The 19,571-nt window shown below is 41.7% G+C and overlaps 1 protein-coding gene across 4 annotated transcripts; it reads right to left on the bottom strand.

Moving 5' to 3' along the window:
• Positions 1 to 3,323: 3,323 nt before the first annotated feature.
• On the bottom strand, positions 3,324 to 19,388 carry prep (prolyl endopeptidase). Of its 4 annotated transcripts, XM_029496461.1 has the most exons (16): positions 19,306 to 19,379; positions 18,538 to 18,597; positions 14,245 to 14,323; positions 9,706 to 9,780; positions 9,181 to 9,314; positions 8,819 to 8,949; positions 8,358 to 8,567; positions 7,966 to 8,087; positions 7,755 to 7,860; positions 7,451 to 7,642; positions 7,155 to 7,352; positions 6,866 to 6,969; positions 6,095 to 6,326; positions 5,730 to 5,861; positions 5,463 to 5,619; positions 3,324 to 4,726 (listed from the first exon to the last, which is right to left on the bottom strand). In XM_029496461.1, the coding sequence occupies exons 2-16, from the start codon at positions 18,540 to 18,542 to the stop codon at positions 4,432 to 4,434; spliced, it is 2,172 nt and encodes a 723-aa protein (XP_029352321.1). In that variant the 5' UTR covers positions 18,543 to 18,597; positions 19,306 to 19,379; the 3' UTR covers positions 3,324 to 4,431. The 4 variants fall into 4 exon arrangements, with proteins under 4 accessions (XP_029352321.1, XP_029352322.1, XP_029352320.1 ...); XM_029496462.1 differs by lacking the exon at positions 14,245 to 14,323 and having other exon boundaries at positions 19,306 to 19,388; XM_029496460.1 differs by lacking the exons at positions 14,245 to 14,323; positions 18,538 to 18,597; positions 19,306 to 19,379 and adding an exon at positions 10,138 to 10,312.
• Between the last annotated feature and the right edge of the window lie 183 nt (positions 19,389 to 19,571).

Below are 19,571 nucleotides of genomic sequence, written 5' to 3'. Positions count from 1 at the left end.
AAAGAAAAGAAAGGAAAGAAAGCGACTCACCTGTTGGAGAGGGAGCGGACATCCTCCCCTTTTTCTCCGGGACCGACTGAGATGGCCACAGGCAGAGCAGACCTTTCTCACGCCCACCCCCCCCACCCCACACACCCTGCCTCAGATGGAGCCAATGTGGAGGAAGGAAGGTAGAGTTCAGCCTGCCGACCGTCCAGTTTGAATTACACGTCTGGGGCTGACTTTAACTTCCATGGAAGCCAAGTGACCGTCTGGAATCAAAGAGATTTTCCATGGATGAATATTTTATAGTGACACTGTAACATAAGCTTCAGCTGCACAGGAGTGAGGCTGCAGGCAGATTTGTTTTGAACGTCTCATGGTGACCCATCAGATTGGAGCTAATAATAATAATAATAATATTAATAATAATAATAATAATAATAATAATAATAAAACACACTTAATTATCGAAAAGCTCCCGAGCTCAGAAAATCCTCTCATCCATGTCACTCAATCAAGCTGTCTCGCGCATTTATTTTATTTATTTTCTTTTTTTTTTAATTTATTTTACATATATGCTACTGGAGGCTTTTAAATTTGAATTATTGGAGACATTTCAGCTGCAAAAGAGGCAGATTTTACAAGCTGTTCAAAATCCAAGGTAAGAATGAATTAGTGGAAAAATTCTTATATTTGCTCCTCAGACCATGTGGCCTCCACAGCCTTCCCCCACCACTCTGTCTCCTGTTGATAAAGATCCATACCTCACATCCCCCACACAGAGCCTCTACCATCTACTCAAAACCTGTCTTCAACTGCAAGACGACAACACACACACCATCATATCTGCTCACACGGTAATAACACAAAAAGCCCCCATTCTCTTCATTTATATTAATATTAAGCTATAAATGATTTTCTCCTGCAATTCCCAAACCCCCCCAACTGACCTGACATCTGCGCCTCACTCACTCTCCCTTGTTGCTCAGATTAAGTAGTACAAGTGAGCTGGCCCCAGATCTGTGATTGGGAGCTGACAGGACAAAACAAACTGGGGAGGGAAGGGGTTGGGGGTGGGGGAATAAATAGCGCCATCCCTCGGCTCACTACCGTCAATCAGCGCATCCAACAACTCTGCATCCCTCCCTGACGGGCTGCAGGAAAAAACAGAAAAGGTTCTCCTCTCAACTGGCATCAAAATGTTTAAGAACACATCTTGTTACAGCAGCAGAAGGAAAATATTACCAAGGAGAGAGAAAGAGACATAAAGAGAGAGAGAGAGAGAGAGAGAGAGAGAGAGAGAGAGCTGTAGACAGACAAATATCCGGTAAATGTTTAAAAGTCTAAAAAGTTAAATTAGTATCCTTTACACAAAACAGACAAATAATATTTGTTTCCGCAAATATATACGAAATTTACATCACAAAAATCAATGATGTGATTGAAAGACTTCAGCAAAGGCCCACTGAACAGAGATTTGAGCCAATACAGCTGTCTGCCCAGTTTTCAGTCATTCATACTGAGCATGTGAAAGATTTGTAAATGTTCCCAAGATAGCAATTAAAAAAAACACACTTTACTAAAGATCGCAGACTGTAAAGTGGCAGAAACGAAAACAAGTGATTGAAATCATGAATATTTCAGCAAATGTATAACGTGCAATGAGAAAAGAAACAGAAACACGCTTCCGCCGAGCGATATAGTCCCTCTGCTGGGTTTTGAGTAGCGATTTCCGGTTGGCGTATGAATATTTCGATGTGGTCACAGGTGTGTGCTCATTGGATATTTTAGACCCTCTTCAAATATGTGAGCCAATCAGAAATTAGGAGCCGTACCAACAGTTTTACGGTACAGTTCAAGACATCATGAGGTGAGAATATTTGAGTGTTGGTACTGACTCCCCCCCCCCACCCCCCACCCCCACACACACAAACATTCAGATGCTCTCATGTTTGAACCTGCAGATTAAATGGAGGAGTTTAAAATGTAGGAAACGGAGCCAGCTGGTTTTTGTCATGATGCTCCAGAGGAGAGGAGATGTTGCACACTCTCCAGCCCGCAGTGTCTCACCCGCCCGCCGCCGGGCTGCCCCGGGCTGCCAAGCGCCACCTGGTGGTTCATTGCGCCCTCGCACGTGTGCGCGCGTACGTGCACGCACGCACATATAAACATGAAGTGCTTATGAATAAGAAGATTACAGAAAAACGCGTCATTTTTTTTTAATCCTGGGAAGTGATTAACATACACAGGTTTATGAAAAGGGTCACCTTTTGTTAACAAATCCTATCAACTCTAATTAATTTTGCTTTTGTATTATCCATGAAGCCTGTTGGCTGGGAAATCATTTCAATACATGTCAACTAAATTTGCTTGTGTTTTTGTGTGAAAAACAGAAAACCTATGAACTCTGCAATTTTCCTGTTCGGTTGAATGTTTTGTGGATTATTTTTTGTATATGTGCATATTTATTTATCCTGAAAGTCTTTTCAGTGGAGGGCACGGTTTAGTTTTAAAACAGCAAGTTTTTAATGTCAGTTGTTGTGACTTTGAATTTGCAAACAAGTTACTTTTATATTTTTGGACATGATTTAATTGTCCCATATAGTTTGTACCACTTGGCTTCTGTGCCTGTTTCTGCCTTTAAGACTATTTTTATCTTCTCAAACAGGATTGCAGAAAACACAAGAAGCATGGAGAGATCTTTGAAAAAAGAAATAGGTTGCTCTGTATTTGGTTACTATGTAGGTTTTTGCCTAAAAAGATTTTTAAAAATAAAAACTTTACATATTGATCAACCGGTTACGAAGTTTAAAATATGTGGAATGAAAATAATCAGGAATTTCAGGGAGATACCTTTACTGTCATTTTTTATGTTGTGATAATTTTTTTAAGATACAAAAAATGCATCTGTTTATTTACTAAAACTCCTCAGACTTAATTTTCTCATCAAAAAAATCAAAGTCATCATACTGTGAAGTTTTCCTTCCTTTAACGGTAAAAGCTGTTATTCAACTTAAAAGGTTTAGTATCAGTAAGTTTTAGATGCCTTAAACTATTAGACAATTAAAAAAATTGTGGTGTCCGAACAGCTTCAAGTGATTGAAATGCTGAATTTAAAAAGTTATAAATGTGAAGAGATGTTGCAGTATGTTTTTAAGACTTTTGTATTTGTATATGTGTTAACTTGCAGAAGTTTTTTTTGCAGAAAGACTGCCTAAATTTTTTAGTTTTTTTTTTTTAAATCATGGTGATTTTTGCAAAAAATGTATTGGAGTTTTTTTTATTTAGTGACAAATGATAATACATCCTTAACATGTGGTTAAAGCACCATTTCTTTCATTATTTGGTGATTTTAACTGTCATTATAAAAAGCTTTTTTCCAGAAACAAGTTGAATGGAGTCTCTATGCAAAGTGGTTCATAATAGATCTCATCTCATACAAAGCGTAAGTCAGCAGCCCACATGGGGCCTGCTGTCAGACCACCCTCACTTTCTGCTGCTGCTGCACCTGCTGATCATTTTTCTAGGGTGACTGCCATCTGCTGGAAGAACCAACACCTGCACAGCCACAACTACACCAGTAAGTTTATGCCCTCTTAAATGATTCGAGTAGCTCCCAAGGAGTTTAGGATTGTGTTGAGACAAACACAGATCGGCATGTTGCTAGTTTATCAGCAAAGTTGTGTTGTTTTAGCACTATAACCGGTTATTTTAATAAACTGAGTGTTTCGGCTTTTAAAGAATAACAGTGGGGATAAATCACTGTTTAAAAAGTTTATTGTAACTGTGGCATTGTGTTTTCTTCCCTTTAAAAGGTAAACAATCAGCACATGTCAAGAGGTAGAAATCATCAGTCTGAAAGAAAATATGGGGACTGACATTTAGTCACACACTGGCACGCACACGCTCACATTCACACAATGTGTTTCTTCTTTCATAGGATTCTGCACTGACATCCACAACGACACTGTCAGCTCACAGTATCATTGTTTGCACAATACTTGTCGGGTAACATTTGTACGAGCTGAGATCAGTCATAATCCAGAAACCTTTGCTTTCTGCGTACAAACAAAAAATAAATATGATGCATTATGTTGGGGCACCCAAAGGATACAGAAACGGTTCCAATTAACTTTTGCCACTTTAACCTCACGACTAGCAGCTGATTGGCTGATCACCGATAACCAGAAAGCTACCCCTCCGTGCTCCTATTCACGCACATCGCTGATAGTGTAGTTATTCTTACTTTGAACAGGACTACCTTCGTGGCCTTAAAGGACAGGGTTCGTTTGCTGTGAGTTGTGCACAAGTGCAGCCAGAGATCCTGGTGGGTGTGGTAATAATGAGCTGTTGGTGTAGCTTTGATATACATGGGAACAGTTGGGATTTTCCAAAGATTAGTTGGCTAACTGAAGAGAGCAAAAACCAAAACCAACACACATACACCAGTTATTTGACCCAAGAGATGTTGAGACACCGTGCAATGAAGGCGTAGGTGTCAGCCACCTCCTGGATGACCTTGCTGGTGGGTTTGCCAGCACCATGGCCTGACTTAGTGTCCACGAGGATGAACAGGGGGTTCACTTGCTTGGTGCTGCGGCCTACGATGTGCTGCAGGGTGGCGATGTATTTGAGAGAGTGAAGAGGCACCACTCGGTCATCGTGGTCCCCAGTCAGCAGGAGCACTGCGGGGTACTGGACACCGTTGCCTTCTGGGATGCGGATGTTATGGAGCGGTGAGTATCTGGGGCACAGGAGAACAATCAGCAAGTACAGAAAATACAAACAACCTGCATGATGGTTAAAATTGCTAACAACACATTTTATCATTGGATATTGGAGCATGTTCAATTCACAAATTAATAATTTTGTCCATATTGTGAAAAGTCATTTCCCAGGACCTGAGGTGCCATCAGATGTGTTTTAGCCAACTAGCTGTTCAAACTCAAAGATTGTGACTTCACTGTCATGCGTGACAAAAGAGAAAGCAGAACATTTACTTTAAAAGTGAAATGTAAAATGAAAAAGTAATTAATTATCAAAATATTTGCCAGTTAATTTTTTCCTCAAACAATCCTAACCCAATGTTGGTTTGCTTGAGGCAAAATCACTCCCTGCCTGTTGAACTGGCTCTGCTTCATTGAAGTGCCTCAACATTAGACATTATCCTGGGCATCTCTGTCTCATCCAGTGTTTAATGTCACTTACTTAGATTATAAATTACATCAATAGCGGCAAGAATTAGATATGTAATTAATATTCTATGGACTAGACTGAATCCAATCAGGGGATGCTGGTGACTTTTTTCAATGTTGGCAACATTACCACACATGAACTGCATGATTATATTTACAAAGGGCATTCATTAAAAATATTTAATACAGGGATGAACATGGAAATGACCAGCTCAAAAGACAATTAAAAATGAAAAGCTTCTTGTATTCAACACATTAAACCCAGACTGCTGAGACAGCACTTACTTGATAAGCCACTCAAACTGCTCTTTGTCTTCTGAGCAGCCAAAGTCTGTGGTCCAGGCGTGGCCAATGGTGAACTTGTGGAATTTCAGCATGTCCATGACGCCGACTTGAGCTACAGCACAGCCAAACAGCTCAGGGCGCTGGTTGACACAGGCCGCTGGGAGAGGAAACATGCAGATTATACCCAAAGAATGGGAAACTGCATCACAGGCTTTGTTTGAAAATGACAACCTGTTAATCTTGATTTTCAACCTGCAGCATACATACCCACAAGCAGGCCGCCATTGGAGCCTCCATTGATAGTCAGTTTGGAGGGAGACGTGTATCCCTCTTTGATGAGATATTCAGCTGCACACTGAAAGTCTGTGAAGCAGTTCTGTTTGTTGGCCAACATGCCAGCTGGAAGGGAAAAGCAGAGTGTATGTAATTTGCCAGGTTTGTGTAGCTTTTACAGCAAACAACATGGAAGAGAATGAGCTGATAATCAAGTTTCTGACATTTTCTCAAATGAACCAATAGAGCAGCTGCAAAATTCTACACAGTTGTTAATTCATCCTGATTATTCTACTACACAGTTCAGCTCCTTTAAACAGAAAAAACAGGGCAGTTTGTGTGCATTTGATTCCCTTCACCTTTATGCCAGGTCTCCCCATACTCTCCTCCTCCTCTGATGTTGGCAACAGCAAGGACTCCGCCCAGATGTCTGACAAAGATGAGACGGGAAACACTGTAGCTTGGCGTGATGGAGATGTTAAAGCCTCCGTAACCGTATAGAAACCCTGGATGGGAACCGTCCAGTTTGATGCCCTTCTTGTGAACGATAAACATTGGGATTTGGGTGCCATCCTTCGAGGGATAGAAGATCTGTTAAAAACATGGAGAATGTCAGATTATAAGGAGTGGAAACAGCTGTGAATCATTCATGGATGATAAAGCTGCTCTTGACTCTTCATCTGCCTTTATGTCCTTGAGTCAGAAAAAAAGAGAGTAGAAAGAAAACCCTTGCTTGTTTTCACATTTACAGTGTTATTACTGGAGTCACAGTCCCCCATAGCTAGAGAACTATGACTTTAGCCTTTTGCCCGAAAATGCCTGCAGTCATGCTTCAGCAAAGCGAGAAAGATTTGTTTCGGTCGAGCACACATCTCAGCTGCTTTTTTTCCCCCCCTCTTGACAGCTTGATTAATACTTGCCATACACTGGATCAGTACTTTAGGAATTGAGGCAATTTTGGCTTTCATGGGCAACCTGATGAAATTGTTTCGCTTGAGGTATGTGGGGCAGCTGAAAAGTAATACTCACTTGTCAGGAAGACACAAGAAACAAGGATTTCTCAGCATACATTGAGGGAGTTTTGTGATCAAATACACTGAAATGTAAAAAGTAGCCTATAATCTGGCTACCTGGGTGGTCTGGTAGTCCGCGGGGTTGAATCCTTTGACAGTGACCTCTCTGAAGATATGGGGCTGCAGTGGCTCCTTGGTCAGGTCACAGTGGTAAATGATGGCTTGATGGAAAAAAGCAAATAATGATTTCCTGCATTACTAAATCACCGTGACAACATCAGGGAAAATGGCTTTATTTGTTCTCAGGCTAAAATTTAGGAACCAGATTGATTTTAACATCTGGGTGGGCCCACAAAAATAAATCTTCCCTGCATCATTTGTTATGGTGTATTTAACAGTTTGGTACCTGGAGAGAGAAAAGAGGTGAAATAGTAGAAGATCTCAGAATCTCGCTTCCGTCCAGTGAAGCCAACCACAGAGCCGACGTCCAAAGGGAAGGTCCTCAGCTCCTCCCCTGAGCTCAGACGGTACATTTTCAACACGTTCTTCACGTCATGGAGGAAACACACAAACAGGTAACTGGAATATGTACAGGTGGCAAACACTGTGGGTGAGACAGAGCAAAGAGGAGGTGTTGAAATCTGAATCTCACATTACACTTTATAACTGACAGATAAGAGTTGAGTGTTTGCAGCAGCTAACCAATGACGTCTTTGTCGTGCTGAGGGATGAGCTCCTTCCAGTTGCCCTGAGCAGGAAAAGCAAAGTCGATGTTGATGAGGCGGTAACGTGGGGCATCTAGGTTGGTCTTGAAGGTGAATAATGTGCCTTCGTTGGTCACATACTCGTACTCAGCATCAAAGTTGTCAATTAACTTCACCCATGGCAAAAGTCCTTAATGTAAAAAGACAGGTAATTTAACTTTATAAAAAGCTGAACATGCACAATAACACACAAACCGACACTATATTTATAGTTGAGCAGTCGAATAAACATGCTAACAGACCTGTAATACCCTGAGGAGTGGTCTGAAGGTCACAATACCACAGTCTGTTGACTGGATCACAACCTTCCCTGATAGAGAGCAGTACATATCGCCCATCATCCGATACCTGCAGCACACAGTAAATCACAAAAAGACATCTGAATAGCAACAAACACGCAAGTTGTTCAAAACATTATTTACTTTGAAAAGCAATTTAACCATTCAGGGATACCTCAGCACCACTCATCCATTTGGGGTGGTCAGGGAACTCAGCGCAGAGCACATCTTCAGACTGTGGAGCCCCAAGAACATGGAAGTATAGCTTTTGAAACAGGTTGGTGGAGGTTTCAGTGCCTGATAGAGACAACATAGTTTAATCACTGCTTCAAGTGGTGATAAAAACGGTTTGATCAGAAAGTTCAGGAGATGTGAAGTGGGTGTGGACTGTGGACAGAAGCAAGATGGACAGATCACAGCAAAGGATGTGCAAAGTCATGAATTTGTCTTGACTAAAAACAAAAAGAGAAGAAAAGAACTCTATGGAAAAAAAAAAAAGAAGATTTTTTCCATTCTGAGGGAGAGTTATAACATAATGTGCAGGTTTTAGGACTATCATTTTCTCACCGTCACTCTTTCCCTCTTGGTCAGGGTACGAATTGTAGAAAAGTCCCTTCCCATCATGGGTCCAGGACATGCAGCTAAACTTGACTCGCTCCAGGCGGTCCTCCAGAGGTACAGCACCTTCAACCCGCAGGAACCGGATCTCTACCCAGTCCGACCCACTAGCACTGGTGCCATAGGCCAAGTACTCCCCATCCTCAGAGAATGCGTAGCCTTAAAGAAGAGAAACAGAGATAAAGAAGTTGACACCCTTGTTGGTTGTCAGCATAAATAGCTTATTATTTTCAGCTATCGAAAACTGCAGTTTTTAATTTTCTTTACCCAATGAAAGTACATTGGGTACATTCAGCTCCCCAAAGCAGTTACAACAACAAGCAGGATTTCTCTTCGCCTTCATGTAATTTCTTGCTTAATATAACTAATAGGATGTTACAAAATAATGTATAATCAATTTTCACTCTTACCTCGCAGGGCAACTGTTCCATCATCAGAAAATGTGTTTGGATCCAAGAAGACTGTGGGCTCAGCATCCAGGCTCTCCTGCACGTACATCACACTCTGGTTCTGGAGGCCTGTGTTGTAAAAATGAAAGTACCTGAAAATAAAGAGGAGAAATCATTCAAGTGAAAAAAAAAAACAAAAAAACAAAAACAACCAAAAAACTCCTGGGAAAAAAAATGTATAAATCCCAAAACCTGGGTTCTTCACAAAAGCAAAGTAAGTTTCACATTACTGCTTGAAAGAAATCAGTCATGGAACTCATAATGCTTCTACTTTAAAATTCAAAAGAAGTGCTGAGACCTTATTTTGTTGTGCCTCGCCTCACCTGCTCCCCCTCTTGAACGGACAGCTATACTTGGGGTAGTCATACAGCTCCGTCATGCGCTCCTTGAAAAGGTCTCGCACATCACAGCGCTCCAAAAACGGTAATGTCAGCTGGTTCTGAGCGCTGACAAAGGCCTGGTGGAGGAAGACAACACCAACAACACAAAACAGACACAACACATTTACCTCCAAAGTCCACAGCCCCCAAGAAACTGGTGCCCAATTTGATCTGTGTGCCTTTATCTTAGAAAACCCAGAAGTGATGTTTTTACATCTGAAACCTGGAGGTTTCATCCAGCAAACCTTAACCAGATCACTTCTTGGAACAAATCCCCGAAGATGCCAACAAAACACCTTCATGTTCTCATGAGAAGTAGAACAACACAGCAAGCAACATTATGAAAACACAATGGCAAGAGATGTTTGTGCTGAATAAGAAAACAATATAACACTATAGTGGACACCTAAAGTTTCATACCAGCTAAATAAGTCATTTATGTGTAATTTGAAAAGCAGATATTATTACCTGTGTCTTTTCACTGTCCGGGTCCTCCAGCCAGCTGTATGGGTCTGGTACTTTGCAGCCATGATAGTCATCCACCTGAGAGGTGAGACAGCGTGGGCAGGTGTTAAAATATGACCTGGTTGGGTGTGGCACCCCCCCTAAAATAAATAAATAAATTAATAAATAAAACCTAACACAGACTTTTGCTTATAATGTTAACTAGATGGCAGAAAGGAAACAAAAACTGCTAGCCTAAAGCTAAACGTGTGACTTTGTAAACGGGTCAGTGCTAACTGTCCATGCATTTGTCAACACTGTCGCTGCTGTGCTAAGATAAGCTAACTAGCATGCTAACAAAAGCAGGCGCCCGTTTCAATGAATGAAAAAACCGTGATGATTAAGCATCCCGGCTTATTAGCACGCTAGGCTAGTCGGCTAGCCTGGTGTACTTACAACCGCCTCGTCGCGGTAAGCTTGTGGATACTGAAAGGCCATTCTGGGGCTAACTTTCCGGGGACTGCGGGACACAAGCAGCTGCCTCAGGGAGGGATACAGCGGATTTAAAACGACCCTCCGGAGCCCGAAAAACATCAAGTTTAAGCTGAGGCTGTTGGGCAAGAGCCGCTGACCTGGTTTACACACAGTCAACGACAGCTTTAGAAAGAGGAGCCGGGAGAGCCGAGCAGATCCTACAGCGCCACCTGTCGGAGGGAAACCACACAGGCCTCGACAGCGAGGAAGGAGGGAACAAGCTGAAAACAAGCTGAAAAATCATACTCAAGATTTCAGCTCAAGTTAAATGAGGTGGATAGAAATTGCTTATGATGTGTAGTAAGGAAACACACGGACCATCGACCTGTGCTTCAACATGCAAATTGTCCATTATTTGTCACAGAATGCATTAATTCAACCATCCGTCCATTTTCTTTACCACTTATCCATCAGGGGGACGCACTTGATGTGTCGCCAGTCCATCACATATAGAGGCGTTTATAAGACAAACCATTCACACTCACAGTTGGGCCTGCAGGCAATTTGGAGTCAGTGTGAACGTGTTTGGACTGTGGGAGAAGCTGGAGCACCCACAGAGGACTGAGAGGACCCGGACACACAGGGAGAGCATGCAAATTTTACACATCTTCTTGCTTCACTGTGCTGCCTATTTACCAACCCATAAAATGATGAGCACACGTATTTATAGTCTTATTATTTAAAAAAAAAGAAAAAAAGAAAAAGAAATCACGCAGTCAAAAGTGCAGTTGTAAAAAACAAGGACACCCCTCACTCAAGAGTTATCTGAGTCCACAGGAAATCTGTCACCACTCTTATCTATGGCTATCAGGATAGAGGGAGAGAGAGGTCAACTGAAGGCTCTTAACTCTTTCTCCTCCTCATCATCATCCTTTGCTTCCTTCCTCTTTCACTTTAATCAATCAATCCTGAGCTGACCCTCATTATCACTGGGACCTACTGTTGCACAATGACTGATAGCATAAATTAAGGCACACCGAGGTGAAGTAGGATGTAACTTTGGGAAAGGAGTGGCACTTTGAAGTGTGGTATTAATTTTAAGATATGAGCCCCCAAAAAAAACACAGACAGATATCCATGTTTTTGTCAACACAATGAGAGGCAAACATTCCTATCAGTCATCTGTGTCAGTGAACAGTTATTTGCAGTGACGATCTTGTTGTCTGTTGTTGTGCTATTCTACAGCTATGCAGATAAGAGCCATGAGACTGGTTTAATTACACAGCGGTGTCTCAGTTGAAAAGGAAATGCATTGTTGAGATACTGATCAGGCAGTCAGATGTCTTGTAGGAGATTCCAAAGCTTTGTTACTTTCTGATTTGGCCTGAAGGATGTCAGAGCTGTCATGCCACTGAGCCGGATTTGGCATCCTCTTATATATAAGTGGTTGGTGAAAGTGGAGAAAGAGAAGAATTGTTTCATAATGTTGCTGTGTTTTGAACTGTAACAGGAAAAAAAAAAAAAAAAAAATATATATATATATATATGTGGGTGTCATTGCTGATCTCATCGGAATGATCTCCTGATTAACTTTTGGTGTTGGTAATGTTTGTAGGTGGAAGCTTTAGGTCAAAAGGAATACCCCCCTATCCAAAGGGGATTTCTTCCTGTTTGCCTGGTCCAGCTCAGATATAGGTCACAGAGCTATTGTCCTCTGACAGCTCTGTTTCCCTTACAAACTAAAAAAAACACTGACAGTTTGAAGGAGCATGTTTGTGCCTGCATTAAAAAAAAAAAAAAAAAAAGAGTTGTTTTATGCTCAGGCGGTGGGTGGGTTCATGCAGCCGAGTGTTTGGCACAAAGCTGGGCAGGGCTGGAAGTGTCCATGCGTGAATTGGACCCCCTCTTCCTCCCGTTTTCCTCCATTGTCCAGAGTCAACAGCGGTCTGTCCCCCATAGACGGAAGCACCTGTCTTTGTTGTTGTGGACAAAGAAGGATGGCCACCTGCTGTGTTTAACTGCACAGGGTTACTACAAGGTTAACTCATTGATAAACCTCCATGGCGTCATTGTTGAGGGTGGCTCTGGTGAAGCGATGCCTTTGGTTTTGTTTCGTTTCCTATCTGATAAGAAAATAAATAAAACTCGAGAGGAAGGTACTGATCGTGCCAATTGATGGATATAAGTAGACATAACATTAAAACTAGTCAAAGAATCCTTTGTTGTCTGCACTATTGCCATCTGTCTACAAAGCCTTATGTCCATGCTTCCCTTCGCTGTGGCTCTTTCTGTGCTTTCTCTGTTTCAAACCATGCATGTGTCAGCCCGTCAGTCAGTCAGTCAGTCCACCAGACATGAAATATCTCCAAATGGATTGCAGTTAAATTTATGTTTATGGCCCTTGGAAAATCAATGCATATGACCGTGGGCATCCCCTGACTTTTGGTGACGTGACATTTAGCATTTTTGACTCAAATGCTGTGACAATTATTAGATTGCCATGAAAGATGGATTCATTCCATTTTACCACTAGACAGAAATGCTTTCTTCCTTTGTTCGCCATAGCAGCAGGGAGACAATGTGGACATAAGCCTGCTTGTTACATACAGTAAGCTGTCATTTCTAGTAGCGATACACACCAAGGTGTGTTAAAGTGCATTTACTTTTCGTCCACCAATGTAATAACAGCTGACCGTGCTCCTTCCCTGATATCCCACCACAGCTCTGTGCTGTCACGGTCCTTCAACTTAATAATAGTCGTCCAGGGGATCCCAACACGACAAAACAATACACAGGGACGCTTTTAAATACAGAGATCACAGGGGACAGCTTCCTGCTTGGTTGTCTCATTCAGCTGTCATTAGCCAGGGCCAGGATAACAGTCTCCACTCTGTCCTATCCTGTGTGTGATGTGGTGCAGGGTCAGTCCAACCTGTCCCCCTCAGATGTCCTCAGACAACAGGATGTTATTGAGGATCCAGTCAGGGAAATTACAGCACGCATGCAAGACGGATGTGATTGGCGCACAAATTATAGGAAATGCAGAAGTTAAGTGTTTGAGGCCGTGCCAGCTTCACTGATGCCTGGTTTAAGGTTAAACATAGTGAGTAATACGATGTGTTGATTATTAACAAAAGAGCAAGCATTCATCTTTATCTTAACATGTCCAACGCTGTCCATAGGTGACTTCACTTCTGCTTGACAGCCACGCCACATCTAATAAGGTCCTGTCAGTATCTATTCAGACATACAGTCACGATTTCTTTCAACGGAAAAGACACACAATAAGAGCCACTATAAGACCAAGTCAATCAGCCAGAGGAGAAGCAAAGTTTGTCATTGTTTGTGCTGATCATGTTGAAAAAGGAAAGAGAGCACTTTAAGCCTCGGTGAAAGATCCATGAATAAAAGGACTGTTTTTTTACTTTTTTTGTTGTTTTTTTTTTACACAACTTTCATGTGTGGCATCTCTGACTGTTTGTGTATGTACCATGGAACATTTACACTGATGGCAATTACAGTAATTCCAGTGACTTGGAAAGCTGATCTCATGGTCCGAAAATAGAGTTATATCTTCCAGTCAAGATGATTTGTATCTCTGTTCTGGCAATGTGTGTTTCTACTTGTTGAACTTGTCAGTGCACTCTTACCACCACGCTCCAAGTTTCACTACAGACAATCATGTTTTGCAGCTGAGATACTCCCATTACAGACATCTGGAGATACCTTCTGGTTAATTATTTAAGTAGTACGCCAAAAGAGAGAACAAAGCAAATGCTAACCAGTTTCCAATCGTCATTACACAAACAGAAACCACAGATATGTGTCCATCATCTTTTGCACATCACCTTCCTTGCCTTTCTTTTCTTTTGTATTATCTTTGAAACTCACCTGCTTTGTTTTCTGGGTTTGTTTAACAAAAAAAAAAAAAAAAAGAGGAGGAAGACAGAGAGAGAGAGAGAGGGGAGGAGGCGGTGGGGGAGAAAATGAATGTATCGCTTGCGTGCAGACGGATATTACCCTTTTAAAAGCAAAACAAATATGTGTGTGTGCTTGCCCTGTAATTTGGCTGTTGACATGTGCACTTACAGTGGGGATCTGGGACCCTGGTAATGACTGGGGCAGGTAACACTGGAGACAGGTGGAGGATAGCACTGTCTGACTGGTCCTAGAAGACAGAGAGTGTGTCTCAGTGCGTCTGTATGTGAGCGTCAGTGCAGACTGAGATGTGCAGACAGACACGGTGGCACCTGGTGATGTCAGTGATGTTGTCACCGAGTGGCAGTAAGTTCCCCTTTTATAATGGACACCATTCCTGCACGGTCTACTCAAACCATTTCAACAAAACGCATTGTCTCCTTTTGTGTGTGCTTGCTCAATACAGAAATGACTGTATTGTACCAACACACAGAAAGAAATTGAACATATTCTCCAAAATAGCTTAACGTTCCTTTAAATAAATAAATAAACGCTGTGTCTTCTTTGGTCAAGAGTTATTTTTATCCACTTGTCTCTTAATAATTATGCAACTATCCATGTCAGCTCAGTTAGTTTTGTTATGACAGGGATAGGTGACTCTCAAACAAGATGAGTAAGACACAACAGTCAGGAATGTATGAATACACACTTACAGTACATATGCAGATTGCATTAGCTCATAAGCGGGTGACAGTTGATCTTCTTGTTTGCCTTATTTAGAATATCAGGGAGGAAGTTATTTGTTTCTGTATGTGAGTGAGAAAGAGAGCAAAAGGGAATGAAAGATAGGAAGAAAGACAGATTTTCGAGGGGGGGGACTCTACCGTGTTTCAAAATGCGACAGCATGGATCGGGTTCAGCTCTGTTTGTTCAGTGGCCATCCAGAAATATGATAGGAATCTGAGAGCAGTGCGGGCGAGTAAGCTGCTCCTGAGAGACAGAAACAAATGAACAGACACGCACACAAGCATGCCGAAAGAAACTTGTTAGACCCTCAGTGTGTCATTTTGCCATTATATGCAAAATCACTGTGCTCAAAAGTACCAAAAGTACAATTTCCTTCAGCTGGATAACACATATCCCTTAAGCTCTGCATGTGAGTGTAAGCTTGTGTGCGTCCTTCCCGGATGACACGCCACACTGTTGATCATTTTTACAGTTTGCCTTTGTAATCAAGGGGAAGACAAAACAATGCGAGGAGCTCTTAAATACAGTCAGGTGTGGCTCCTGGGGGCCTGCACAGGTGCCCACCTTTAGCAGCCAGTCAACTATCGGCCTTGTGGGAAAACAATACTTTTTTTATTAAGCTCCAAGCATCAATTGCTAATGCTACAAATCCTGTCTTTATTTTTAGACAGTAAAGCTGGATATTATACCAGCGTAAGTAATCCACTGCGTATGGCAAGCAGAATGATAAATTGATTCCTTTTCCTCCGTCATGACGTGAGACGCTAATCCCGTCACATACACCAGGGGACATTGCTCTTCAATATCTCTGATAACACTCGCACAAGGAAGTTGCAAGGAGTGCCGGAATGGATGTGTCTTCATCATAGTTGGCATTGCATTAATTTTTTAAAGACGGAGACTCAGCTCTACGCTCGATTTAACATTATGAGCTCTTCAGGGCCATTAAGCAAGTTTAAAGTGAATGTGACTGACACAGATAAGATTAAGCAATGATAATCAAGTTATGAAGACTTCCCAACTTATGTCAAACAGAGCTTAATGTTAGTATTAATTCAGTTTTGAATTTAAATACTGACAATGCCAAATAAGGCAATTTGAAAGTAAAGAATGACAGCGTGAATAGAGCAATACCTGAGGGAACACTTGAAACAAACAACATCAGCTGTCTTTGCGCACCATCACAAAACCACAAACGAAAGTCACAACCTTTAGGTCATGTGATGGTTTCCCCTCTCTATCAGTCAAAAGTAGTATCAGAATAAGAAAAAAGACATAATGGACATTTGTTTTGAATGTGATTGTTGGACATGAGAATGAACAGCTGTGACACAGAGGCTCCTAAACCAAAGCAATCCAATTATCCCAATTATAAGTGATATACAACGTATAAATACAGTTCATGTACGAGTGATAAGTTAGAGACATCTACGCTGTGGGTCAGCTGAGTACAGTGATATTATTTGTGCTTCATCTCTGTGGGTGGTTTTGTCAGAATTTGAAAAGACATCTGTTGGGAAGTAAGTGCAGTAGCATTCCTCTTAGCCCTGAAACCATGATAATAACCCTTGGCCTGTCAACAGGAGATCATCCACCAGCTCAGGTGAGGTGGTTGGTGGACTAAGTGTGTGGTGCCAGCGGTTTAGTGCTGACATTTATTCAGATTCACATCTGAGATGGAAAAGAGAAGAAGACGGAGAAGGACAAGTTGCGTCACCATTTTTTTCAGTGCAAAACATATCCATTTATGTCGATATTGTGCCTTTCATGCTGGTGAAGTATAGAAGACCTGAGCTCAACTGTCAAAGACCGGAAGTAATGCATGTGCATATGAGCAATTTCTCAACCACAAGCTGAATAGAGCGCAGGGCTATGCATGGTAAAGGAAATCACATACAAAATGAAATGGACGGGGAGGCAGACAAGGCTGACAGCCTGATAACAGCACAGGGTGGCAGGAAAATGGTAAGTGCGACATGGGGGAGAGTAGTGACAACAAAATAGTTGTGATAGAATTCTAAATTTTTCTCCCTCAGTCGACCATAAAAGTTTAACAAAGGCAGGGGTTGGGGTTGCGTCAAACATGCCGTCTGTAATAGGTAATAAAATTCACTCAGCCTCAGATCGCTCCCTGCATCCTCGGGGAAGTGACAGAGAAGGATCGGTTGCCTTTGGTCCTGCTGCGAGAAACGACCTTAGGCAGGTACAGACTCCAGCATGGAAATTACAGAGCTAAAGCCAACTATGCCATTTACAGAGGCCCCAGAGGCAGTCTAAGTCTGTGTACAAGCAGCGCTCTACTAGCTGTGGACCTCAGTACACCCACTGATAACTACCTTCTACATTCCCTTCTCTAAAACTGTAAGAAAACAATGTATTTTCCTGCCGTTAAAGGGTCAGTCTCTCGCCCCAAACTTTTTTCTCTCTCACAAAAACAATGGAGACCAAAGAAATTCAATTGAACTCCATGGTTCTCCAGTGACTGGACAAAGAACGCCTGTATGATTTATCCTGGTTTGGTTGTTCTTAGCCACCATGAAGCCTTTGATAGCAAAAATACAGACATATAGTCTCAGAGCAGAAAAATGTTATTTACCAAACACACAGCACACTGTTTTGTTGCTAAAACCTCAGCGAGGTGGTCTGGTAGGACTATTAGCTTAAGGTGGCTAATATCTGCCAGCTGTCAAAGTGTATAATTTATATTTCCGACTCAGCAATACAGCCTTTCTCTCACTGTCAAGTTAGTTATTGCGAGATTGTCATTTCTTCAGTCGTGCCATGTTGCTTCTGCACGTTCACTGAGATCATTTACATGATCTGTGTTCCACGGCACGTCTCTCCTCTGTCACATTTCGAATTACTACCTTAAAAATAAATTACAACCTTCAAAATGATCAATGCTACTCCCGATGCTACTTTTTTTGTCCGAAGCCCGCTTATCATCCTGTTATGGGAGAATTTCATATCGAACATCATTTAGAACAAGTTGACACTCAAATAATACGGCATATATGCTATAACCATCCAAAAAATAAAAATAAATAAAACAAATAAATACATAAAAATAATCCGACCAAGCATAACCTAATTTCAGAGGTTTAGCTTGGCTCAGAGGCCTCCATACTACTCATAAAACAAGTCGATGTTGTGTGTTAATGATGTAAATTAGTCACACAGTGTGTATGGGTTATAGATGTAGTGAAGAAATGGCTCACTACAGAGGCATTAGAGAGGATTGTGGAGGAATGGAGAATGAGCTTGAATAGAAGGTGATGAATGAGATGACTGAAGGCGAAAAGAAAGAGCGAAACAGTGAGAGAGAAGTGGATTTTAAATTACATGGTGGCTCATGTCAGCAGCCATAATTAGTAGCTTGGTCAGGTGTGATGAGTGGAACAGGAAGGATGAGGATGGACAAAACACCGCGCAGTGCAAGGAGAGTCTGCAAGCAGAATCAGTCTGACGGTGTAATATGAATTTCCCCAAAGAAGAGAAAGTGAATGAGAACAGCGTACAGCGGAATATGCACGTGTAAACGGAAACAAGCTCACATAAGAGACACACAAAAGGCTGTTGTTCACAATATATCGTGTGTCAAGCGTGCAGATGATGTGTCTGGAGACTTCTGCAATTCTTGAGCTCGCTAACAGCATGTCATGTCAAATGCTGTCTTCAGAGAGAGGGAAAAGGAGTGATGGGAGCAGATAAACTTACAGCATGACACAAGTATCCACACATTGAGGCTCTCACCCCCGCTGAGAAGGCAGACGACTCCTGAAAGAGAAAGCAAAGTAAAGTGCACGCTCTCAGAACTGCACTGCTCAGTTTGTCTTATTTTCATTTTGTCTAAATAACACTTCACTATCTTTCTCATCTTTTTAAAGATGCAAAAATCACGACGGGAAAAGATGTTTGATTAAAGATTTTAGGGTTGAAGGCTATCAAATGCCAAAATTTGCCTTTACTTTAATGTCTCTAACTTATTACGGCATATTTTGGGGTTTTTGACTGAAACACGATTTGTCGAGAGACAAATTGATGATTTCTTTGCTGTGGTAAATTAAATTCTGGTGAGATTCATGTTATTGTATCTCCTCTGTCGCCTTCTTAAAGCTCAGAATCAACAAGTATCTGTATCACTGAGTCGACACTAATGCATGAAGTGGTTATATTTCAGTCTGCAGCTGTTGCTGTTGATGAAGAGTTGGATATTAAATCTCTTAACATTCAAGAAGTGTCACTTTGCCAGCGGCATTTAATTTTATAATTTTTTAAGCTGCAGAGGACACACAAAATTAATCAGAGGGTTCTGATCAAACATTGCTTTGTGAGCTTGTAAACAATCGTGACATATTAAAGGTTCAAATTGATTTGATCTGACATCTTTCCAAATATAACAAATTAAAAAAATATATCTCATCTCATCTCCCCTCTGCTGTGTCTCTGGTGTCCAGACACAATTTGGGGTTGGATTCTTCTCACCTGAAGATGAAGTGGGTGACTGTCAGAAAATGAAGATGTATTTGTCTGATCCGGACATAGCTGTGTGACAGCCAGTGCACCCCCCTGGAGAAAGCCTCACACCCTCGGGCAAAAGAGTGACACACACACACACACACGCTCACACAAACACTCTCCAAGGAGGAGTCATGGGGCAAAGGGGAGGACAGGGGGAGGGAGCATAAAGAGGAAAAGGGAGTGTATTTCTATCCAAGACACACACATACACACACACACACACACACACA

The sequence above is a fragment of the Echeneis naucrates genome, chromosome 24 (assembly GCF_900963305.1).
Source record: "Echeneis naucrates chromosome 24, fEcheNa1.1, whole genome shotgun sequence".
Taxonomy (NCBI): Eukaryota; Metazoa; Chordata; class Actinopteri; order Carangiformes; family Echeneidae; genus Echeneis; species Echeneis naucrates.
Note: the sequence above shows the minus strand (reverse complement) of the source record. Positions and strands in the feature narration are given on the sequence as shown.